At 34.5% G+C, this 26,588-nt stretch overlaps 1 protein-coding gene across 1 annotated transcript in view; it reads left to right on the top strand.

Moving 5' to 3' along the window:
* Window positions 1-26,588, top strand: part of LOC135950621 (calcineurin-binding protein cabin-1-like) — a 355,739-nt gene that overhangs the window by 53,238 nt on the left and 275,913 nt on the right. Inside the window, exons 3-4 of the mRNA XM_065500153.1 lie at window positions 4,535-4,654; window positions 4,729-5,678. Of these exons, the coding sequence (XP_065356225.1) occupies window positions 4,535-4,654; window positions 4,729-5,678 (1,070 nt within the window). The remainder of the gene's footprint in view (window positions 1-4,534; window positions 4,655-4,728; window positions 5,679-26,588) is intronic.

A 26,588-nucleotide genomic window follows, 5' to 3' on the forward strand; every position in this document is an offset into this window, starting at 1 on the left:
TCGACTTTACTCAAGAGTGGACTTTAGGTCTATCATAGACAAGTTAAAGTATACTTACGTTGAAGTCGACTTTAAATATAAAACTAGCTGTTATTAACTCGTTTAACAACAGCATCAGCTGTTCTTCACTAAGTAAAAAAGTTCGGCAGAAAGTAAAAAATGTTTAAGTTACAAGATATTGGTAGAGATTTTGCAATTATTGAACAGTTATCAATAAAATTAGTACCAAAATATTCTAATTATGATATTCATCTTATATATTTAATTTTTCCACAACAAACAACTTTTTTTTCTTTAGTTGTCCCGGTTACTTTTATTGTTTACCTTTTTTGTTTTTTTTTTTAATTTTGTATGTCAGCTGTTCAGCGTTGCCACTTGTCTGTATTTTGATGTATATTGTATGAAAACATTTTCTACAATTGCGGAGGCACCCAGTTAAAGTCGGTTCAATTTGAAACATACTTTAATTTTGACTATAGTTGCAAAATAATTAAAAGCAGGTTTTTATTTTAAAGTTGTTTCTAAAAAGAACCGACTTTAGTGTTTGACTATGATTATGGGCCACTGATTCTTCCTGCAGCCTTTTTTAGAATTCATTTTTCGAAGAAACGGGATTTCCGCGGACTCGGCGATCTAAATAGTACCATAAATATTCTATGGGATTTTAATCACGTTTTAATCACTTTTTGGACAATTATAAAGCAACCACTCACGAAAACATGGGCTTTATGCTTAGGGTCGTTGTCCTGATATAATTCAAAAGTTCTTGCAATTCCCATTTCTAATAAATGTTGTAATAAACATGCTTCTTCATAATGCCTTCGATTAATACCAGTTTCCCAACCCCTTTCGCTGATATGCAGCCCCAAACCATTACACTTCTTTCTCCATGCTTAACTATTGGAGTAATATTTTTTTCCTTTCGGCTTCCGCTACACCATAGCTTTCCATCACTTCCAAATAACATAAATTAGCTTTCACGTCTTCCCATCAATTTACATGTTTTTTTATATGCTCTTTATTGCCCGAAAAAAACCATTAAATTCACGAAAGGTTTTTTTCGAGCAATACGGCCCACAGAGGGATGGCTTCATTTTTTTGCAAAAATTATAAGGAATGGTCGTAGAGCGCTGAAATTTGGCACCGAGAATTATATGGACCAAACTAAGAAAAAAATAAAATTTTATCAAAATGGACCACGCCCACTGCCTATACAATCTAAATAGATTTTTTCGCATAAAATTTTTCCTATCCAAGTAAAAGGCTAGAAATTTGGTATGCCAAGTTTTATTAAAATCGGCCATGCCCACTTTTACAGCATTGAAATTTGGCACCGAGAATTATATGGACTAAATTAAGAAATTAAATTAAATTTTATCAAAATTGTCCACGCCCAACGCCCACTGCCCATACAATCGATTTTTTCGCATAAAATTGTTTATATCCAAGCAAAAGAAATTTGGTACATACATTTATTGAAACAAAAAAGGAACTCATGCCGAGTTTCAATAAAATCGGTCACGCCCACCGCCCACGAAACCCATACATAGATAAGAATTTTTTTGATATTTCGTTTATTATTTGACAAAAAATGTTAAGTTTTCATCCTGTTCCGAAAACTATTTTTTTAATCGAAACTAGACACTCCCACCTTTAATATAATAAAAAAAACAGCTTGGGGGAAAGTGGGGCTACATTTTTTTCCATGGAAAATCAAAAATAAAATAATTTTTAGAGACTTATAGATTTGGGCATATCTTATTAACGGTTTATGATATCCCCATAATTTTTTATTTTATTTATGGAGAACTTCAGTAACAATTTTGGGAGCCTGGGTTAGCCTTGATTTTTCTAACAAAACGGAGCTCTTCCATCTCGGTACGCTTTTTTGACTAAATGGCTCAGCCGGCATGGGCGTAGCCAAGGAGTATTCGAGTTTAACTTATTAAAATGAGCCCTACAAATGTTCCAGGGGCGGCGCTATGGGGGCTCAAAGTAGGCTACCTCCGACATGTACAATTTTTAAACACGTGCAATTTTTTTGTTTCCTATCCTATTTTTTTAGAACGAAAAAGTGCAATATTTTTGACGAACGGAGTTTTAAGGCATATTTTTGAATGTAATTGAGATTATTTTTTGTAAGACCATAAAAATTTGAGCAAAAATCCCAAAATTGTTTTTTTTACAATTTTGCCCACATTTCCTTCGGCGCTGAGAAAATACTTTGCGTATAAATGGAGAACACACCAAGGTTTCTAAAACTGCTTCGCGTTTTTTGAACCCAGCTTTGGAATTTTAGAACATGTGTCCTAAAGGTGAAATTTTGATAAAAAAATAGGTTACATTCCGAAGAGCGTAGGGGCGACATACTAGAAAAGTAGGACGTATTTTGTATACCGAAATGTTCTTCGTAAAGATACCTCTTTTGTATGTTATTAATAATTTAGTTGTCTAACCAACAAAAAAAAATCGAGTCCATTCGGTCCAAAAATCCGACCTATATTTTTAAAAAAGCGGACCAAGGTATGACAAAATTTTAAAATTTAAATTTGAAATGCTTGCACACGTAAGCATGTTTTTTCAAGACCAAGCCGAGCGCTTTCAAAAAAATATAAAAATCTTTGAAATCGGATAGGAAACAAAATAAATTGCACGTGTATAAAAATTTTACATGTCGAAGGTACCCTACTTTGAGCAACCATAGCGCCGCCCCTGGATCATTTGTAGGTCTCATTTTAATAAGTTAAACTCGAATACTCCTTGGCTTTGCCCATGTCAAATTTTATCTCGATCGGATGAGCCATTTAGAAATGCCAGATTTATTTCCAAACAATTTTGATTCTGCCCCACTGTGCAGCGGTGAATTTTACGGTAAAAATAAAAAAAACGAATATTAATGAAGCATGCATTTCTGTAGTATTTTAGTTTTTTATTATTTTAAAATAGATTCACTCAATATTAATTAAAACCAATTGGTGTAAAGTGAGCTCTAAATATATACCTTTAAGTAAAAAAATAAACATTAACAAGATGTCATTATATTCATTAAGAATTTTCGGATTTCAGAAACTGATATATAAAAACCGAATAGTCACTGTAGGTAGCGTTAAAGCTAAGCGAAAAAAACGTTCCGCTTTACGCTCTGATTTATGCAGGTATGTAAAGCCAATAAATAGAAAGCATTTTCAAAAGAGTTACCAACACATCCGGTATGAAAGCAGTCCGGTTAGCAAAGTACTCGTACTATTTGGTACGAAAAGTTAAAGCCAATGCATGTTTAAAAACATACAAGGCTAAACAAGTTCATGACAGGGCACGGAAATTGAAGTCAAATTTTATACCTATGGAATATTTTTCGCAGCTTCAGGGTTAATATTTTTATGTGGTGATGCTCGAGGGAATGTTGTAGAAAAGTTTAGGACACAAAAGCAGAAAATTTTCTTAAAAAGTTCTTGGCATGGCAAGAAATATGCAGTTGCGGCAAAAGAAGCCAAACATTTGTTACAAAGGGCTCTATAAATACCGAAATTTACAAAAAAGGATGCTTTCATAAGACTTCTTAATGTATCCACTTATTTTTAGCCTGATTTGGCATCCTGTCACTATGGTAAGCAAGGTTTGCATTTGTACCAAAAAGATCCAGTGGTCAGGATCAAGAGAAAATATATTTTTTTAACAACCAACCCGATACGTAATTAACTTGTACTTATAAATTTAAAACTAAATATGTTTGCTGGTGAAATACACACACATTTCTCAAGGTTACTTTAAAAGCATATTTTGAACACTTTTTGCTTTCAAGCCTCATACAAATTTATGTTTTTGAATTATTGACTTTTTACATAATTTAACTAATATGTATGGAAATTAACTTTATTTTAAGTCCACAAGTAACTTATTTTCAGTTCGATTTTAATTTTTTTTAAGTGGATTGTGTTCAAATGTGCCCCCAATACGGGGCAGTTTTTAATGGCATTTTTTTCTTATAGCGTTTATTTGCTAAAATACCATAAACAGTTCTATTTTCTTTATATATAATAAATTCGATATATTTATTAAGAAAAACCATAAACATTAACATTTAAAAATAAAAAAACAATAAATTTATTTCACGAAAGAAAACACTCTTACAAAAAACTAAAAAAAATTACAATTGCAATGCACCTTACATTCGGTCGACGACTGAAAAAACTAACGAAAGTTGTTGACGTTGCTAGATAACAATGTTGCCATGTGAAAAACTCAGTTAAGGGTCGTACAAAATTGTTAACTAAGATTTTATTAACATTGTTCAAAAGTGCCCCATCTCCGCTATGTATACTAGGGTGGGCCGATTTGTAAGGACAAAAATTTGTCGATATTGTGCTATCGATTTTTCGATAGCTTTTGGCATGAGTGAAAAAAATGTCACTACCAGAAAACTATGTAATACCAATTCCCAGGTATTTCTATTCCAATATCACATTTATCTCTCTGTGCTTTATTATTTATTCATCATACTTATTTACATATTTTCTTTTACATTACATTTTAGAATATTAAAAACAACCGTAAGGATAAACTTTGGACAATTAAGTACAATTGCCATAAGAACATTGCTTTTATATTGGAAGAACGATTTGAGTATATGTTTGCACTGCAACATTATATATATGTACGTAATGTATAGTATATTCCACTTATAACTTTGATATGCATGTAGTTGGAATTTTTATAATTTTATTTTAGGCAATCTTGATTGACAGCACAGATGTCTCTACATTACATAAGTTTGGTCAGTTAGCCTTAAAATTGAATGCTACTGATTTGGCTGAGTATGCATTTGAAAATTGTCTTGGTCGAAATTCAGCTCATTGGTGTGCTGCGGAAGGGATGCTTGAAGTCATGAATATCAATCACAATATTATAGGTTTATATGGTTGCGCAAGAAAAATATTTCAACAAGATGTAAATTCTGAGAAAGCTGCACAAACTATAAAAGAAATATCAAATTTGTTTAAACAAAATTTATCATTTTTGAGGAAATGTAATGGGTGTCAGACAAATTTGTTTTCAAACAAACAGGTACAAAATGAAAACAGGTTTACAAATTTGTTTGACGAAAATCAAACATTAGCAAAAACTGAAGGAAATGTTTGTGATCACCTACCAGATTTAAACAAATTTTATATTGAGCAACCTAATTGGCATTCTATAGGACAATTTATTGTTCGTGTTTATTCCTATCTTCATGAAATTGAATATGATATGCCCTTTGTATTTAATTTCAACGATGTACTTATAAAAAGAAATGTAATTGATTTACCTGATATTGAAAAAGATATGTCGGATGTAACAACGACCAATGTGGATAATATACATTTAGTTGCTCGCGAACAAGATTGTGTTTCAAAAAGTGATGAACTCGTAATTGATCAGTTGAAAACTTCTACAACCGAAAAATCTGATACTCAGTCTATTGATTATAATAATTATGACGATTCTGATTCAAATGCAAAATCAGATGGCGGTGAAATAAATAAAGCAAAACCAAGGCGCCGTTGCAGTGACTTACATTTTCTTGAACAATGGGGTTGGCATAAAAATCGTCGTTATTCTTCCCGCAAAAAAACTGAACGTGATGATGTAGATTCTAGTCTTAATGGATATTTACGAAAAATGCTAATGAAATATACAAAGTAAGTAAATTTATGTATAGGGACGAAAATTTTAAAAATATTCTTTAAAATTCTATGTTTACATAAAAATTAGTTTGTACTGTTGAGAAAAATATACATAACATAAAACTGGAAATGGGATTTTGCAAACTAAGGAGTGAGATCGAAAAAACCTTAACATATGCTTTTCTTTAAAACTTTTAACCCAAGTATTATTTGATTTTTTTTTTGATCAAGTTACCTTTGAAAAGTATGTCAGTTATTATATTTAATGTCAATAATATTCATTTGTTGTTAATCTGATTAAAATGAGTGACGAGAAAAGTTATTAAATATTTTCAATATAACCCAACTTGGTCCTACAAAAAGTCAAAAGTCTGTCGTAAATGGTATTAAACAATATCGGTAGAACGTGTTCGTTGATAAAAAACCTGGTTCATGTAGAAGGAATGGTCCACATGATGTTTCTAAAGCCAATAAATAGAATGCATTTTCAAAAGAGCTCCAACACATCCGGAAGGAAAGCAGCCCGGTTAGCAAAGTACTCGGACTATTTGGTACGAAAAGTTAAAGCCAATAAATGTTTAAAAACATACAAGGCTCAAAAAGTTCCTGAACGCTGCTAAAAATTTAGAGGGCAAAGACATATCACGGAAATTGAAGTCACGTTTTATTAAAAAAATACCCGGTGTATAATGGATGACGAAACGTATGTTCTGGCAAATGTTCGCAGCTTCCGGGTCAATATTTTTATGTTGCTGGTGCAATTTCTTGGTATGGCAAGCAATATGCAGTTGCGGCAAAATAAGCCAAACATTTATTTACTAGTTGAAAAGCCTGCCCATGTCAGGCAAATCATTAATATCGAAAAATCCAAACAGGGTTTATTAAATAAAGGATTGTAAAGAATTTGTTAATGGTTTTTAACCTTCGCTTTACCAAAGGTTTTTTATGTACATGGTTTACCAATACCCACCCGGGTGACACTACACTTCTATAAATATATGCGACGAACGAAATTTTAAAAAATTTTAAAAACCTTATAAAAAGTTTAAAATGTTTCTATTAAATTCTATAGAACTCTAAAATTTGTTCAGTGAGTATAAATTTCATTTAAATCGAAACAAAATTAAAAAAAATATTAAACCAATAAAAACTAAGTGGTCACCCGGGTGGGTATTGGTAAAGCGAAGGTTAAGGAAGAACAATATTTTTCATTAATTAAATCATTTCTTTATAGAAAGAAATACACAATTTAATTTACAATCAAATAAGCCTAATTTACAGAATCATACATAACAAAAAGCAATAACTAAAATTTCCTTAGTTACTTCGATTTCTTATGGAAAATTCCAGTCTTATGGGGAATTGTGTTCTGCGCAAAACGAATGGGAGGTCTGGATTAATAGTAAGTGCCTGTCTGGATATTTGCAGATATGAGGTATTTCGAAAGTTTGGTCACCTGCAATCTTGTGCCAGAGTGCTCTCCTCGTATTTAAATTCCGCAGAAGCATTACAATAGTTGAAGTTTAATTTATGAGGCGGCTTACCAGATGGTGAAATGCGGTTCGGATAGTTTTCTCTTGCGGCTTTGCTATCACATTCTACTGTGTCAATACTCAAGTATGTGGAACACTCGCCCTCTAAAATGTTTAACACCTCAAACGTCATCATTTCTAGGGCAAATAATTGCAGATTTTGAATACTTTTCATTATTACTTATCTAAATTTGGAATTATGACAAATTTTAAGCAATTTAATAACTTTAAATATATGGCACCCTGTCACAATTACCAACTATCATCAATAACCGGTATGTAAAAAATTGCGATGGCATGCATTTTGACATGTGTATGCATTTTCGTATTTCCTTTTAGCTTTTGCTGCGACCGGTTGGTAAAGAATTAACTTTGTAATAAAATATGTTTTAATAAATATAAGTTTAAATATTAATGATCGTGTTTAATTTAAACATTGGTATTACAATACAAATAACCCGAAATACCAAATTGGTGACCCCGCCGATCACGAACAAACAAAAATTTTAAAAACCAACAATATGACAAGCAACAATTTATCAATCGCATCCACAGCGGCCATGCAAAACGAAGACGATGTCCGAACGCCACCGCCAGTTAATAGTAACGTGTCAGCAATGTATGCTCGATTGCCATTCCCGGAGATGAGTAGTACGAAGAACGAAGCCTGGTTTACTACCATGGATTTCTGGTTTAGCGCATCGGGTATAACATCAGACAAACAAAAGGCCGCCACCGTTCTCGTAGCTCTAAAGCCCGATATTATAGCACAACTTACCGACGTAATCACATCTCTGCCAGCATCCGACCGATTCGAATACGTCAAACGCCGGATTATAGACCATTTTGCCGACAGCGAACAACGACGACTCAACAGACTATATTATCAGAAATGCCCCTTGGCGATAAGAAGCCACCAGAATTGTACTTCGAAATGGGACGTGTTGCAGGAAACAGCCTAGGTGAAGCAGCTTTAAAGGGACTTTGGACAAAGCGGTTGCCAACTTTTGCTCAGCCTGTAGTCGCAGCATCAACAGGTACTGCTGCAGAATTCACCAAGATATCTGACTCAATTGTAGATGCTGTATCACCGTCCCATATCAACCGAATTGGAAGAGATTCTGCTGATGAAATTAACGATCTCCGGTCAGCTATTATTGAGTTAAGTAAAAAATGTAACTATTTACCACACGCTCACGTTCTCGTTCAAGTAGGCCGACTGTTACTCGACAGCGTTCACAACATCGCCAATCTTCTGCTGAGCGCAACAACAACACAAACATCGAGGAGTGTTGGTACCATAAAAAGTATGGGCGAAATGCACATAAGTGTCGTAGTCCGTGCAGAATGAAACAAGAACAGGTACACACCATATCAACGCAGTCTACAAATTGACTTGTAAGGCCGGTGGAGGAATCCAGCTAAAAGTTCTCCACTAAATGCCAAATATTTTAGTAGACAGTGGTGCTGACGTCTCAGTTCTTCCTCTTACTGCGAAAACTTTAGATGTCCTTCCAACCTCCATGATGTTTACTGCAAATGGTTCGCCTATCGAGGTTATTGGTGAAAAACTAATTAAATTAGACCTTGGCCTAAAGCGACAATTTTATTGGTCCTTTGTCATTGGCGACGTTACAAAACCAATAATTGGTCCGACTTTATTAAATATTATGATCTATTAATAGATTTGCGCCGCAATCGCTTAATAGACAATGTTACCGGCCACGACTCCCAACTAACTTTACCAACGACCACTGACATATCTATCATCAAAACATTTAACTCTTGCGACCCCTTTACCGACATTTTAAACGAGTTCAACGACATCACAGTGTTATCGCCATATGGTTCCAAAACAAAATCAACAATTTTCCACCGGATTGAGACGAATGGGCAACCTACATTTTGCCGTCCACGACGACTCCCGCCTGAGAAGCTGGCTGCGGCTAAAAAGGAATTTGATTTCCTCACAGACGCTGGAATTTGCCAGCCCTCAAAAAGCAATTTGAGTAGTCCATTGCATCTTGTTAAAAAAATGATGGAACGTGGAGGCCGTTTGGGGACTACCAGACCGACAATTTACAAGGTATGAAAATATTTTCAAAAATAGACCTGCAAAAGGCATTTCATCAAATCCCGATACACGAAGAGGACATTCCAAAGACGGCAATATGTACTCCGTTTGGACTATTTCAAATTTATGACTTTTGGTTTACGAAATGCAGCGCAGACGTTTCAGCGACTGATAAACGAAATATTCAGAGTTATGAATTTTGTATTCCCTTATATTGACGATATTTTTGTAGCCTCTGCTACGTTAGAGCAACATCACCTCGATCTTCGTGTAGTATTTCATCGTCTTCGCAACCTAGCAATTAATGTTAAAAAGTGTGAATTTGGTAAGTCCGAAATCACTTTTTTGGGACATCTTGTCATCCCTGAAGGTCTTCGGCCGTCACCGACTCAACAGAAGTACTCCACATACACAGACTCAACAGAAGTACTCCACATATGATAGAGAGTTGGGTGCCGTCTACCAGACTGTCTGTCACTTTCGATACGCGAATATCATTACTGACTACCGACCCTTGATATTCGCCTTCAATCAAAAAATGGAAAAGGCATCACCTCGCAGGTTAAGGCAACTGGATTTCATCAGTCAGTTTACTACTGATATACGTCACACCCCTGGTAAAGAAAATGCAACAGCTGATACATTATCAAGAATTCAGTCTGTTCAGCAAACTATAAACTACTCGAGTTTAGCAGCCGCATAAAAAGAAGACGAAGAATTACAGAACCTTCTTCGTAATCAAGGTATGTACAAATTCACTCATACATATTAAAAAAAATTATGTTTTAGGATGTGAAGAGAAAATTGTGTGGGATACGTCAACATCTCACATTCGCCACATACAACTTATCGCATCCTGGGACACGCGCCACAACAATACTAGTTGTACGCAAACTGCGCAACACACAACAAAAGCAACATTCATTTCAAAAGACCTCCAGTCAAGCACACACGTATTTGTAGGTAACGATTCAATTCGTCCATCCCTTACTAACTAATATTAGTATCGATCGTTTAAAGCCATGTTTTTTACCAACGCACTATAGTTCAAAGTATCACTTTTTCCGTGCAAAATTAATAACTATTAAAGTATTCTACTTTTTGATACCAAAATTAGACCATAGCACTATAGGAAATTTTCCCCATTTCTTGGCCAAAATGAAAAATTTTAATTTTTGAAAAATACATTTTTTATGCTTTAGTATAAATAAAAATATAACAAAGTAAACATATATTTTTAAATTTTGCAAAAAAGTTGATTATTTGTCACTTTATCAGTTGTTTTATGTTCGATTTCTAAATAAGCTTTTATATAACGATTGAGTGCAGCAAATTTTGATACAATTTCTAATAAAAGTTTTCATAATAAATATATAAAATTTTTAAAAATTAAAAAATGGAAAATAATGTTGCAAGTGAGTACTTTATTAATCTATAGAGAAATCTTGGTGAACTTGGCTATTAGACCGATTAAATTGGAAAAATTAAAGTGACCTTACGATGAAATAATAAAATTATGAAACTGAATTTTATTTGGACTTACAAAAAAATGTTAGCAGATGTTAGTTATAACATCATAACAGTTCTTTAGGACAGTCAATTACCTACAGAATTTTTCATATTTCAGCTGCATATATTTGCATACTTTTTCAAAAAACGCATTTTTTCAGGTAAATACAGTGTGAAAAACTCAGAATTATTTAATGTATGGCATGAGAAATATGGTGAAAATGAAAAAAGAGCCGCCATATATGCATATTTCTTGTCACATATTGATGAAAGTGATTGTTCAGAAAATCTAAATCAATGTTTAGAGGAGCAGTCACGAATGTTTTGTGCAAATATAAAAACCAAATGGAGTAAAAGTTATAGGAGTTTAAATAATTTTAATAAACAACATGCTGTTTGGCTTAAATAGATAAAGTGCACCCTGCCCCCACTAAATTGAAGCCTGGTCGACCGCAATTAACATTTTGTCAATATGCTGAAATCTTATCCTATTTCAAATGGAGTAAAAGTTATAGGAGTTTAAATAATTTTAATAAACAACATGCTGTTTGGCTTAAATAGATAAAGTGCACCCTGCCCCCACTAAATTGAAGCCTGGTCGACCGCAATTAACATTTTGTCAATATGCTGAAATCTTATCCTATTTCTTTAGAAAATTACCAAACAGATGAAGAGCAATCGGAAAGTGAAGATGAAGAAATAGAATCGAGCGGTCTTTTGAACCCTTGTTTTTTAAATATGGTTAATAATTTAGAATTAGAAAATCAAATTGATGAATAAATTAAAATTTTAAACATAACTAAGTTTATTTTATTATCAAAAGTTAGTTTACACTCAAAAAACAAAATAGAAGAAAATAGTTTAGGCAAATACCTAAGAGTTACAGGTATGGACTGGATCCAGGAACATACAACCCGGTAAACACAGTTTGGAAGAAATTTTTAGTTAATTTAATTTTTGTCTTTGAAATTTTTTTTTCAGTGTATGGAAAAGTTTTAATGGTCCCTCCCTCCGTTTTAAGAGTCTTCAAAAATTCGAATCCAAAAAATTATTTAAATCGGTCCAGCCGTTTGGCTGTAATTAATTATGGCCAAAAAATGGGGAAAATTTCCTATAGTGCATAGGTAGAAATACTTATATTTTCAACAAATTTAAGAAAAAATTAACCCTATGTCGACCATTAACCCATCAGGAGTAAAATAAAGTAAATTCATTGCTTTTGATTATAAAAAAATTATTTCATATTTGTTTTCAGTCAAATTAGTTGAATCAGTAATTCATTTTGTAAACACATTTGATTCAAAATATTAATTGAAGTATCAGATAAAACTTCGCACAGTGGTATAGAAAAAAGAGGGAAATAAATCTGTAATTTCTATATTCTTAGTCCGATTTGAATGAAATTTGAAATGCTCAAAGAAGAAGTGTTGTCCCCATAGTAGGACACCTCGGGTATGTTCAATTTTTAAAACGATCCTATTTCTTCGCCGGTGTTTTCTATCATCTGCTTCGAATGTATTAATACCTTGTGTACTGTGGATGTCATTGGTAACCAAAGATACAAATCTGAAAGCATATATCACCATTAAGCCATATAGTGTTTTCATTTCGAAAATTATCTTCCTTTCTTCCGCATTTTTGACATTTTACTTTTAAGTAATTGTAGACAAAAAGGCGGACTTTTTCATCCAATAATTTCTTACAGCCCTTAGGAATAACAGGAGCACTAATTTTCTTCACAATATATTTAATAATAGCACCATACTTTGTGTCTTTTGGGCGTTCTTTTAGCCAAATTTCAAAAAGTTATTTTTTTTATAGCACAGTAACCTAGAAAAAATTAAATTACTCAGAAAGTGCAAAACTGCGCAGTACGAAATAAAGTGAAATGAATTCACAACATTTAAATATATATTCTTTTTAACGTTTAACAAACGTTAACATTTTTTTAAAACCTTCTATAAAGTTAAGGTTTTGTAATCAAAAGAAATTACTTTAAGGTTATGTTTAAAAATTGTAATTTTTAATATAAAGGGAAATAGTTTATAGTCTAAGCATTTCTTTGCAATGTCATCGTCTAGTTTTCGGAGGGTGTGAACTATCCAGCTCCATTTCCGCTTTATTATTTCTGTTTTAATAGGCTGCTGGTTTGCCTCCACCCAAAGTTGGTTGTTGGATATTGTCACAGGCCAGAAAATCCGTAAAATCTTGCGGAGGCATTTATTGAGAATCACTTGAAGATCACGTGATGCCATGTTCCAGGTCTCACATCCATACAGCAGAGTAGATTTTATGTTGGAGTTAAATATTTGGATTTTGGTTCGTTTCGAAATTATAGATGATTTTCAAACCGGATTTAACTGGGCAAATGCACTTCGTGCCTTATTAATTCGACTGGATATATCTGCTGCTGAGCCACCAGTTGTATCAATTGTGCTTCCCAAGATCTTGGTCGAATACGAAAAAACGGCGATCTGTATTACAATTGATCCGGAGCGATTTTGTTTTAGGTATATTTATTTTCAGCCCAACTAGTTTAGCGATCTCACTGATGGTGGAAATTTTTGACTGAATCTCTGAGAATGAGTGGCTAAGTAGACATATCGAGCCCTTAGCGCCAAATTATCGTAAGCGACAAAACACAAATTTTACAGGAGAAGGTTTTTTTTTGATTATTTTGAAATTTATACATAAAATTAAAAATGTTATAATTCGATACAATATAATTTCGTTCAAGCTATTTGTCTATTTTTCAAAAATATTTATAACTTTTGACAATTAAAAATTCATGGAATACTTTATAGAAAAATATGACAAAAAATGTTTTTTATTGAATTTTTGCATAGATACAAATTTTTCGAATTGAAATTAAATTTTTATTTATAAATAGTTTCACAGTTATGTAGATTTTTCTATTTAAAATGGAAAAATAAAAACGAATTTTGAAATTTATTATCAGCAATCCCGCAATTCCCAAAAAAGTGTTGAAAAATTCCAAAAATGGTAATTTTTAGTTTTTTGGCTTTAATATCCATACCAGGGTCGGGGTTATCGGGACCCTTTACAAAATAATTTATTTATTTCCCTCTTTTTTTCTATACCACTGTGTGTCGCTTACGATAAATTTTTTTTACTGTAAAATATAAACATTGACTTACGATAAAATCTTACCCCCTATATTTTTGATGTTATTAACAATTTTGATATTCCGAGAACGCTAAAACATCAGTCGGTCCATACAATTTTAATTTCTGCAATAAAACAAAAATTTTAAAAATGTCGCTTACGATAAGTCTTCCAACCGTCCTTGTAAGCCCCACATAATGCCTCTCCTCTGATGGCTTGTTGCTTTATGCATCACAACATCGAGGACGCAGTTAAAAAGAAGAGGTGATAAGACACTCCAGTTTTGACTACGATCTTGTCGCTCAGCTGATATTCATGTAACACACGGCAAGTGGCATTCTTCTACAAGGTTTTGATTAGCTGTATTAATTTTTCGGGTATACCCTTGCATACCAGCAAGTTTCATTTAGCATTATGGTTGAGTGTTTCAAAGGCCTTCTCAAAATCAATGAATACTAGGTGCAATGGTGATCTCCATTCTACTGATTGCTCAACGATAATCCTTAGACTATTTACCTGGCCAACACAAGATTTTCCGGAGCGAAAGCCAGCTTGCTCATTTCTGAGTGATGGGAGAATTGTTGTCGAGAGTCTTTTGTTTATGATATGTGCAATTACCTTTTATCATGCTTAATAAGGTTATGCCTCTCCAATTCTTTCTATTGGTTAAGTCACATTTCTTGGGATGACTCCATCAGACAAATCGGTAGGCAAAGATTCTTGAGCCCAAAATGCTCTAATAATGGGTTCCAGCAGTCGTGCACTGTTTATACTGTCGGCTGTAAGCAATTCTGGAGAGATATCCAAACGAGGTGATTTGTTTGGTTTGAGAAATCTTATCGCTTCGCTAATTTCGCTTATTTCTGGACAATCTGTGGAGATGTCACCATTTGGTGTATGTGAAGAACATCCACAAATGGGTTGACAGTGAGCAGTAGATGTTGATACCATACCGGAGTAAAAGCTTTCCCATAGTATAACTTGTTGAGATTTCGATGTTATAAGTTCTCCCAAGGCTTTCCGGTCGATGATTTCTTGTTTATCAGCTTGTTGACAGACATATAGGTCCCTTACACGATGGGTTTCAGCCGCAGCTTGAAGTTCTTTTGCTATGTTGTTGACCCAATTGCGTTTATCTCTCCGGTCACTGCGTTTTACCTCAGAATTATGGCGATTGCATAGTTCCTGTTGTCTGGCTTTATTAAAGCGTGTTTTGCTTGTGTTGACAGTACTTTTTGCGACCTTCCTCTGTTGTATTAAGTTCCACGTAACATCACTAATCCATTTTTTCCTAGTAGTAGTTTTGAACCCCAGATGCTTCAGAGAAGCATCTGATGACCTCCGGCCATGTTCGGGTTTCACTGCTACTTGAGGCGTATTCTACTAATTCGTTAGTGAACAGGTTTGCGATTCCTGGTTTTTCATCATTGCTACATTGAATCTTCTCGGTGTTACAGTGTTGTTCGTCTTGATGGCGGTTATTTTTATTCGCACAGTGGCAACCAGTATCACCACTTACTGGTTGCCACTGTGCGAATAAAAATAACCGCCATCAAGACGAACAACACTGTAACACCGAGCAATATCGGCACCTCGTTTCTTGCGCACATCTAATAAAGAGCCGCGCCATTTTTTGCTGATAGTTATGTGGTCTATTTGGTTTTCCGTGCGACTGTCAGGGGATACCCAAGTAATTTTGTGTATCCTTGGAAGAGGGAATAACGTGCCACCAATGACAAGATTATTAGTCCTGCAGGTGTCCAGAAACATTTTTCCGTTCTCCGTTAGTCGTCCTAGTCCATGCCTGCCCATTGTGCTCTCTACATTGGTATTTACGGGGCCTACCTGAGCGTTAAAATCACCCATCATTATGACAATGTCTCCCTTGTGCACTGTTGCGAGGACGCTATCGAGAAGGTCATAGAAAGATTCCTTTGTGGAGTTTTCTGTGGTTTCCGTAGGGCCTTAACATTGGACAAACGTAATATTTCTAGCTTTTCCACGCACTCTGGCAGTAATGATTCTACCGGAGTGAGGTTTCCAATCTATTACGGCACGTTTTACCTGTTTTGATAGAACGAATCCGACGCCACTTGATTGAGGCAGATCGTTCGCTGGTTTTCCGGAGAAAAGAATTGTAATACCTTCTGCCGTTGTAAATTCTCCTGATTCACACCATCGCATTTCGCATAATCCAAGTAATGAGAGATTATAAGCCGTGAATTCTTTGCATAATTGAGCAAGCCTTGAGGTTTCCAAAAGAGTACGTACATTCCATGTTCCGATTCTAGTCCTAGATTTCATGCCAAATTCCGTCATCGTTTTATCGGGTTTATTAGTTATTCTTGATCTGGATTCATTAATAAGATTTATATTAGACCATAGCGTCCGATCCTGGTGTTGGGGCTGCCAACATCGCCAGGCATGCAGAATTATGTAGGTATTTATCCATACAAAATATTAGGGTTATCTCGCCCAAGGTCGGTCGTCAGAGCCTCGTTAGCATGACAGGGGACACCAAGTCTTTTAGACAGTGGGTGAGGTTGACATTGCGCTTCACTTTCCCATTTGACCCCCAAAAGTTACAATATAATATTGATATTATTCACAATTTTTTAAAAATGTATCGAAACTTTGACTTTGGCGTGCTGTAAGCCGTATTTAGTATTTTACAAAAACCAATTGCGAATTTGATTGCACTGGAGTTTTAGTAACAGGTTGACAACAAAAAATAATGAATAATGACAACTTCGAAATTTTAATTTCGCACGGCAAAAGTGATACTATGAACTATAGTGCAACGTCTGAAACTACTGGCCTACCTGAAATAACAACAAAATCTCCGACAGAATATCTATTGCCCAACACTCCACAAACTACTGAAGATAGTCAGTCTTCCGCTCCAGAATCACCTGTTCCGAATGATCTCAGCAATGACACAGAAGAATCTTACTCCTTAAACACCAACATAACTGAAGCTGGTTCTAAGCCAACTACCAGCGGTAGACGAATAAAACTTCCAGTAAGATTTAGATGACCTTGTTCTAGTGAGGGGAGCCACATCACCCTGTCACAATTACCAACTATCATCAATAACCGGTATGCAAAAAATTGCAAATTTCCTTTTAGCTTTTGCTGCGACCGGTTGGTAAAGAATTAACTTTGTAATAAAATATAAAATTTGTTTTCAGAAATTAATGATCGTGTTTAATTTAAACATTGGTATTACAATACAAATAACCCGAAACACCAAATAATATACATATATTTGGTATTTCGGGTACATTGTACATTTATTCGATTATTCTACAGAGGAATGATAAACAGACGTTGTACGGAGATCAGTACTTTATTACGGTTTTCTTCCAATGTGCATTTTTGTTAAAAAATATTATTGCATTTAAATTTTACAACAACATTAAAATAGAGAATGAGTGAGCTCTCAGCTCAAAAATCAAATGATAACAAAACCAATTTAAAAAATTCAACAAAAATTATCTATAAAGAAAAAGCAACATGAATATCGATACAGTGCCAAAACAACTGAAAAGCAATTATTTCTCCATTCTTGATATGATACAGAATGTGATAAAGACTAAAAATATTTGAAAAGCATGTGCAAGATCATGCAAAACCGGGCTCTTCTCGTAATGTAATACAAAATAGCTCTTTAGATAAAGAGAGCAATGATAATAAAGAGAACTCAGAAAACAATAACAAACAGCATAAAAAGGTTCCACCTCTTAAAATTTTTGATGTGGAAGCTAACGAACTCATAGATTTCATTAAGAATGGTTTAAAAATAAATAACTTCAAAATAAAAGAACTCTTTAACCCCTTGTGGACCAAAGCTTTAAATCGTTGAAAAAGTTTTATTTTTTTTTATTAAATATTAATAATAAGGATTCAGGAAGTTACTTAAAAAATTTTAACTTTGTGGAGGACATGCAAGGATCCGAAAGGGACCTGATACCGTGGGTCAGCATCAGCCAAAATATAAAAAAACTCACCGAATAAATCATCATTCGACGATATAATAAAAGCTAAATGAAAAACAGTAATGAATTAAAATTAAAATGGCTCATAAATATAAATTTAGTCTCGAAATTTTGGTTTTAGCCTTTTTTAATTTCAAAAAGGCTATTTTAAAAAGAAAAAAGCCACGAAGCTAAAACCAAAATTTCGAGGCTAAAGAGTAAATAAAAAGGCTAAATTTAGCCTCAAAAAGGCTAAACTGGCAACACTGATACCCACCATAAAGCATACCAAACTACTCAGGATCACTTTCTGAGTCGACTAAGCGATGTCCGATGTCAGTATCCAAACAAAAATCAACAGAAATATGTTTCATATATTCGCAAATCATCCCACCAAATCAAAAAATTGTGACGATTGGTCCATAATTAGCCATAGCTCCCATATAAGGCCCAATACCGAAAATGTTGGAATTCAAATAAGATTCAACATAAATAAGTTTCATATAAAAAAAGCTCTTTATAATGATATACTCGGTGTAGGGCTTGCCCGACTATACCATTTTACTTGTTTATTAAAAAGTATTCTTCGTTGCTTTTCACAACGGTTTTTGTTACATTTTTTTCGCATGAAATCTTCTCTTCTCTATTTCTATCTCTATATAAATAAAAATCAAATGTCGTTCGTTGGTAATTGCATCAGTTGAGAACGGATGGACCGATTTTTTTGTCAAATGTTCGTCATAGTCCAACTTAGGTTTTTACGGAAAGAAAAATTTACCATGCCTACTTTTAAGCCCACTTTTTTCGATTTATCTAAAATTGGAAAACGGCTGCACCGATATGGTTAAACATTTTTTTAAATGTTCGTAATAATCCAATTTAAGTTTTTACTAAAACAAAAATTGACGACATATGATATATCTAAAATCGCAGAACGCATGGACGCATTTGTGTAATTTTTTGTTTAAATGTTCGCAATAGTGCACAAAAGTGTTTTACTTAAAGAAAAATTGTCCACGCCCATTTATCAAATAGTATGTAACCAAAGGCAATGCCTTGGCTGAGTTAGTGCGGAGAATTCCAACGATGAAGTCAATCAACTTCAAATGGGCCGCTGTGTTAGCAGTAACGAAGTAATTTGGCGCATTTTTCATTTGCCATTCATGAAAGACATCCAACTGTTGTTCATTTAGCTGTACATCTGGAAAATGGCCAAAAAGTGTACTTTACTGAGGAGAATGTATTACAGTGAGTTGATCTAACGCCATCTACAACATTGACAAGATGTTTAGAAATGTGCCGGAACGCTTATTCGCAAATACAAATATTGCATTTAGAAAAATTTGCCGCATAAACAGTGAATTAATTTTTTATTTGCGAATAGCTAACTCACGAAAACAATTCCTGATTAACGACACTATTTGCAAATAGTTCCTGATTAACGACACTATTTGCAAATAGTTCCTGATTAACGACACTATTTGCAAATAAGATTTTAAGCATTGACATATGTTTTAACGTTTTTAGTTTATTCAGACGTTTTTAAAAAATGCCATTGTGTTTTTGCATTACTTGGATTGCAAAACAAATATGAATTTTAGATTCTATCATTTTTGCATTTAAAAAAATAAAAAATGTATCATATTTTGTTCAAAAACATTACTACCAAATTATTTAAGTTTACTATCCGGCATCACATAAAAACAAAAATTTTCCGACTTATAAACAGTGAGTTAGTTAATTGCAAATAATTTTTATTTGCGAATAGGCTACGTATAAACGTAGTAACAGTCATCCCAGAAACGATGAGTGTTTCTATTTGCGTTTTATGTTAGTCAACGTTCGTGGCCCAACATCATTCCGAGATTTACGAACTACAAATGTTGAATTGTGTAACTTATATAAATAATCATTGGAAATAATCTCTCGGAGATGCAATGCTTTCGCCAAGTGCTCATCAAATACGTACAATCACATGTCATCAATATCAAAGCCTCGTTGAAAAATTTCCTCGTCCAGTTGCAAATTTGGATTTGATGTTCTAATACGCATCTGATGCAAAATATCATCACATATGGCATCTTTGTACTTACTTCACAAATCAGTCGGTTTATCTCAACATGCTTCCCATATGTTGTTCCGTGTTGGAACAACAACAAAAAATGTCGTGTATCATAGAGCATTGCATTGAACGAAATTATGATATTACAGCAAAACAATCGAAAAAGTATTTCTTTATTTTAATTGGTTACCTGAACATCGATCTTTCAATCAAAATGTAAATATAACACCATAAGATTCGTTGTACATACATATATTTTAAAATCAAATGTAAATCAAATATTATCATTCAAAAATACGTTTTTTTTTATCTTTTTAACATTTTAAACAGCTTCTCACAAATTCACAAATCGTACTTTTTTTCAGGACAACGTCTTTCGGGTCAGCTAGTATTAAAATAAAATATAAAAATTCAAATAATGCAAATTTAAAATATTACTTTAACACCTAAGTAGTACAGATAGAATGATGCAATTTTGGCATGTGGTATTCAATATTTGGATCTTTAACTCACTATTGTTTTTAAAAAAAACATTATTGGAAATCTAAAAGGATATTCAAGGATAAAAATTTGAAAGAACATTTTTAACATATTTTAATCCTTACAGGATAAAATAAAAATAATACGAAATATTTTGCAACTCTTCTTGATTATTTGACACCAAATTTGGCATAGTAGGATGATCAGAAGTATTTTAAAACATTTTTTTAAAAATGTACTCCTCTGAAAATTTGAAGTCCTTTTAAAAGGAAACAGGATCACGAACTGAAAAACTAAAAACGCTGTTTGTCTCCATTTAATTTATTGTTTCAGACGTATATCATCCGGTTCGTGTCCAATATTGAGTGTCGTACGGTGTTACATTACAAATAGTGTCTAAAAATTTCAGAAACACCCTCAAATTCTGAAGTTATTCTAAAAAACCGTTTTCAGTGATGTCCGTCAACTTATTGACTTGTAATTCAGTCAATTTTTATGTGACTTTAAATTGTTTAATGGGTTTGGAAAGAAAACTTATTACGCTTTAAAATGCATTTGTTGATACATTAGTAAATTAAAAGTATTTTTTATACCCTTCACCTTCGTGAGAATGGTATATATAAGTTTGTCATTCCGTTTGTAATTTCTACATTTTTCATTTCCGACCCTATAAAGTATATATATTCTGGATCCTTATAGATAGCGGAGTCGATTAAGCCATGTCCGTCTGCCTGTTGAAATCAATTTTCTGAAGACCCCAGATATCTTCGGGATCCAAATCTTCAATAATTCTGTCAGACATGCTTTCGAGAATTTTGCTATTTAAAATCAGCAAAATCGGTCCACAAATGGCTGAGATATGAGGAAAAAACCAAGACAACCTCGATTTTTGACCTATTTTTGACCTATATCTGGATTACTAAGACATTAATATAGACAATATGGATATCTAATGATAGATATTTCAAAGACATTTGCAACGACGTATATAAGACCATAGTTGGACCTACAATGGGTCAAAATCGGAAAATTTTTTTTTTAAAATTTAAAAAAATAAAAAATTAAATTTAAAAAAAAAATTTAAATTTAAAAAAAAAAAATTTAAAATAACAATCGAAAAATGAAAAAAACAACTGGAAAAAAATTTAATTTTGTTTACCTGTGAAGGTGAAGGGTATATAAGATTCGGCACAGCAGAATATAGCACTCTTACTTGTTTTTTGCTAAGAATATCTAAAAGAAAAACAAAATTTATCAATGTATAAAGGAAATTTAGTTCTTACCCAGCAAAAACTTGGTAATGACTTGCAATTACTGAACAGCTTACTTTTCAATGACTACTACATACCACCTGCATTACATATAAGTAGTTTAGGCTGGCATATAATCTGATACATAAGTACTTGTTTATGAGCTAAACTCTAAAAAAAACAAAATAAACAAACAAAACAAATAATCAGTTACTTTTTCTCAATTTTCCCATTTATTTTATTGCATGTTTATTTTTAGAAAATAATATAGTACTACTGACTGAAAACCATTATTATGCTCAATAAAATAACTAAGCAGTGGTGTAGTGAGTAGAACAGAAGACTAGCAAACGGATAGTTATTGGTTCGACTCTTGGCTGCGAATTATTGTTTTTTTTAAATTTTTTGTTTGCAAATACAAAATTCTATAAATAACTCTACAACAAAACAACTTATTTAACTGCCTATTTGTAAGCGAGGGTGGTAAGTACTTGCCACCAATGACATCACCGTGTTAAATTAATGAGTTAAAAAGCTATTGTGTAAGTAGTGAATGGTAGGTATATTAGCTTTTTAACTCATTACTTTTCAATGTAAGTTTTTGCGTCGATGCTCATCCCATTTTATTATCCTCCTCCTATTTAAAAAGGGTACAACCCTCTCTGGTTTCCTTTTGATGGAGAAAATTAATAACGATGATCCGAGAAGGAGCAATCGTCTGAAACCTTCCAGTTACTGACCATGTAGGAATGACTTGCACTAAAAAGCTTAATATGAAGAACCTCTTGTCTATTTGCAACTACGAAAGTAGGTTCTGAACCTTTATTGGTTATCACTAGATTAGAGTCTAATATAAAGTCTAATAGAAACTCACCTCGACCGTTTGTGTCTGAGCTTCCCCTGATAGTATGATGGGCGTTGGCATCAGCCCCTATGACCACAGGAGTCCTGGAGCGGTTTGCAGCACGTATCATATTCCTCACCAAGTTGTTGGGTGGTGGGTCGGCCTGGTCGTGTGTCATGTAGCAAGAGAGGAGCCATATATTACATGACCTTGTCTCCCATACAGCGCACAGTGGTATGAAAAAAAGAGGGAAATAAATCTGTAACTTCTAAACCCTTAGTCCGATTTGAATGAAATTTCACATACTCAAAGAGGAAGTGTTGTCGAGTTTAAGTTTTTAACTTGGACCTCATGAGCCCACCAAGAGCTAGGTATTCCGCAATTCCCAAAAAAGTTTTGAAAAATCCCAAAAATGGGAGTTTTTTCTTTTTTTGCCTATAATATCCATACCAGGGGCGGGGTTATCGGAAGCCTTTACAAAATAATTAAGAACATAATGGGCCATCTAAAATAGGTTACTATATTTTGATATCGACTATGCGATTTGAGAATTTTTGCCCTAAAGTTGAAGTTTACATAAAAAATAGTGGTTTTTTGAATGGACCTGGTCCCCTCGGTATCAAAAATTATAATTTTTTTTTCATTTAAAATATTTGATGTGAAGTTAGCTTTGAAAAGAGTACAAATTCATTATACATCCTCTTAAACATTTTTTAGATAACTTAAAAAGAATAAAAGTACTTTTTTCTCAAAAAAATAGCGATAATCGCCTTTTTTAAAATTTTTTAAATTCAAATGCATGTAACTGGATTCAGTCATGATTTTTAAAGAATTATTTCTTTATTTGATATATACATACATCTGCTGTTAATCCTACAAAAGAAAAATGGAGAAAATCGGGAAATATTTGGAACTGCGGTCATCAAAAAACTGGGGTATGGTGGTTAAAAATGTTGAAAATTTTATTTTCAAATCCGATATCTCCTAAGCCATAAGATATAATTGATAGCTACTACAAGGTTTTATGTAGAGCTCGGCAAGAAAATTCTATATGTGTATTTTTTCTGAAATCGGACCACAGACGAAGAAATAGGATCAGTTTTAAAATTGAATATACCCGAGGTGTCCTACTTTGGGAACCCCAGGTCCCGCTCCTGGTAGGCTCATGAGGTCCAAATTGAAAACTTAAACTCGACTACACTTCCTCTTTGCGCGTGAGAAATTTCATTCAAATCGGACTAAGGGTTTAGAAGTTACAGATTTATTTCCCTCTTTTTTTTTCTCATACCACTGTGCAGCGGTTACAGTGTCTTCATCGCTATAATCATTTAGAATGAAGATATTAAGATAGTTTTTAGCCAATATGCAAGATCTAATTTTACCTGCGCCTGTTTTGTACAAAAGTTTGTACCCTTCTGCGTTGAGGCCCTTGATTTCGCCATTACAAATCCAAGGTTCCTGGACCAACGGGATATCCTCCCGCAGCAGCAGAAGCTGCTTTAGAGTGGTGAAGGTTCACTTGTATCACCTTCACCATGATCGGGGTCGTATATGACGGTTTCGTCCACATCTTCTGGAGTCCAGAAGAGCGTCCTCGTCCTCACTTCGCCCAGACCACGGAATAGATCTCCAACCATACCGGAGTTGGATTGGGTCGTCTTCCGGGTTCGCAGGGTCATCATCCTCGACTTTCGCGCCCATCTCCTTCGGAGCTTCTGATTTAACATCAGAAGTTTCGGGGTCGACCTTGTCGTCACCACGATAGACGCGCAGCCTAATACTATCGAAACCGTAGTATATTCGGCTTTGCCTCTCCCGCAGTGGCGCCAAGGTCAGGATTCCCGTTCTGAATGTACGCAAGGATCTCCTCAGGTTCATGTGGTTCCGCCGGTATAACTGCGAGTGATCTCGGTCTGCGAGGTATCACACTTACCGGGAACACGTCCAGTTTCGCGCCAGGCCACAATTCCCCCAGGGATGCGAGTGCTAACTTTAGCAACAGAGCTGAGCGGTCATTTGTACACGCTAGCAGTTTCACATGGCCTTGGTACCAGCCAGCATCGTCGTTTTGCGGGGATGGACCGGGATTCTCCTTGAGAATCTTCCAGTATACCCCCAGCATACCTTGACGGATTTTCAGCCATTTCTCCTGGGAGATAGCTCCGTCCTCAACACTCCTGTCGATAATCGCCCTTACAAGTGGATTGCGAGCAACCTCACAGTAAGGCATTTTTTCCACACGAGCCTCTTGCTTCGGACGTTTAGTCTTCGGCTGTTGATTTTGCTGTTGAAGCAGTCCTTTCTCAGAGCGTTGCCGTTTAGGCCCAGCAGATGCGGCTTGGTCCGCTACATCTGCGCTTAGAGGAGGATTCGAACTGTCCAGCTCAGCCAGTTGGGCCTTAGTCCAGCTAAGTTTCGACAACTCGTCGATGTTAAGCGCATCGGCCGACTTGGATCCAAGCCGATCGATAATGCTCAAGGCGGCGTTCGGTGCTGCCGTAGTGGCGGGTGGGGCTACAGTGGTTGGACCTGACTTCTGGTTCGACGATCCAACCTGTAGCATCTTCGCAGGGACATATGTCTTATCGACAGTGTCCAACAAAGGGGTTGTTGCTGGTGTATTATCAGCGAGGGCTAATGCAGCTTTGGAGGTACTGGGATTGAAATCCAAGACAGATGACTGTTTGCAATCGGCCAGCATAGGTTTCCCCTGCTGACCTCCTGTTGTTGTTTGTTTTTGTTCATTTTTAATTGTGTTCATTTTGTTCCCACGAGAATGCGCGTAAGGGGATGGACTATCCATGCAGGGACGGCGTACATGGACTGGGTATCTGTTTTACAACCGACCCGTACCCTGGCGTCGGAGGGGAGCTGTTAGCGACTAGTTTTCTTTAACCACTGACTAGCCATTCAGGTCTTCGGCACTGCTACCATCACTTTGACCTTACAAGTGGGGGAAAGGATAGAAAGAGGAAAAGAACAGTTTTGGTCCGCGGGTTGTAACACTGAGAAAGAGAAATAATTTACTAGCACTAGGCGACCATTTGTTCGCTAGTTTAGCATTATCATAACACCAATTACATCCTACTGTGACCATTTGTTATAAAATGCATCACAGTATTATGATAATTGCAGTTCCGCTTACAAACCTAGCTATGTCAAGAAGTTCAGACCATTTGTTAAAAAATGTATCTCAAGATATTGACATCGCTCGAGCTATTGTCAGGGCCAGTGACCTGTTGTAGAAAACAGTATTATTAATGGGAAGCATAAAAAGAAAAGCGAGAAAATTTATTCGCAATAAAGACACATAAACCTACAGTTATATTTTTTTAAAAGCTTAATAAATTACCTTTAATTCCATGTATAAAATGTTAACATACGTTGTTTCATTTAAAAGTTATGATCGCTTTAATCCGTATATAAAAAGAGAGTTTGGAAAAGCGATTGCTGTTATTTATAAGACATCACATCTGATACAAAGTTTTATCCAAGTTGTCATTACTCAAATACAACTATGAAGTGGTATAATGAGAATAATATTGATGTTATACCAAAACACATCAACTAAACAAATTGCACAAATCTTCGTCCAATCGAGATATATTGTTAAACTTAAATTGAAAAAGAGTGCAGGTACAGTAAATAACCAGATTTTTATGAGAACAAAGTGGAAAGCTGAAATAGCGACAGAAGTTGTGCAGCTATTAATGGGAGGTATAAGAAGAAAAGCCAGAAAATTCATTCGCAATAGAGACACATAAACCTACAGTTAATTTTTTTTAAGGCTTAATAAAGTACCTTTAATTTCATCTATAAAATTTATTGCAATTGAAAGTCGCGATTCATTACCAAGTTTGGAACAATTCAAAAATAGAAGAAGAACAACGTAGAAGTGAGAATTGACATGAGAGTAAGGATCAAGTTTTTGCAATCAAGAACCGAAATAAAAATTTCAACAATAAAGGTGTAAATCCGAATAATCAACAAAAATTGAAATGTTTTGGATGCGGTAAGAAAGGATACTTACGTTCTCAATGTCACGTCAAGAATAAGACTGTTGGAAATCAA

This window comes from Calliphora vicina, chromosome 2 (assembly GCF_958450345.1).
Source record: "Calliphora vicina chromosome 2, idCalVici1.1, whole genome shotgun sequence".
In the NCBI taxonomy this organism is placed as follows: Eukaryota; Metazoa; Arthropoda; class Insecta; order Diptera; family Calliphoridae; genus Calliphora; species Calliphora vicina.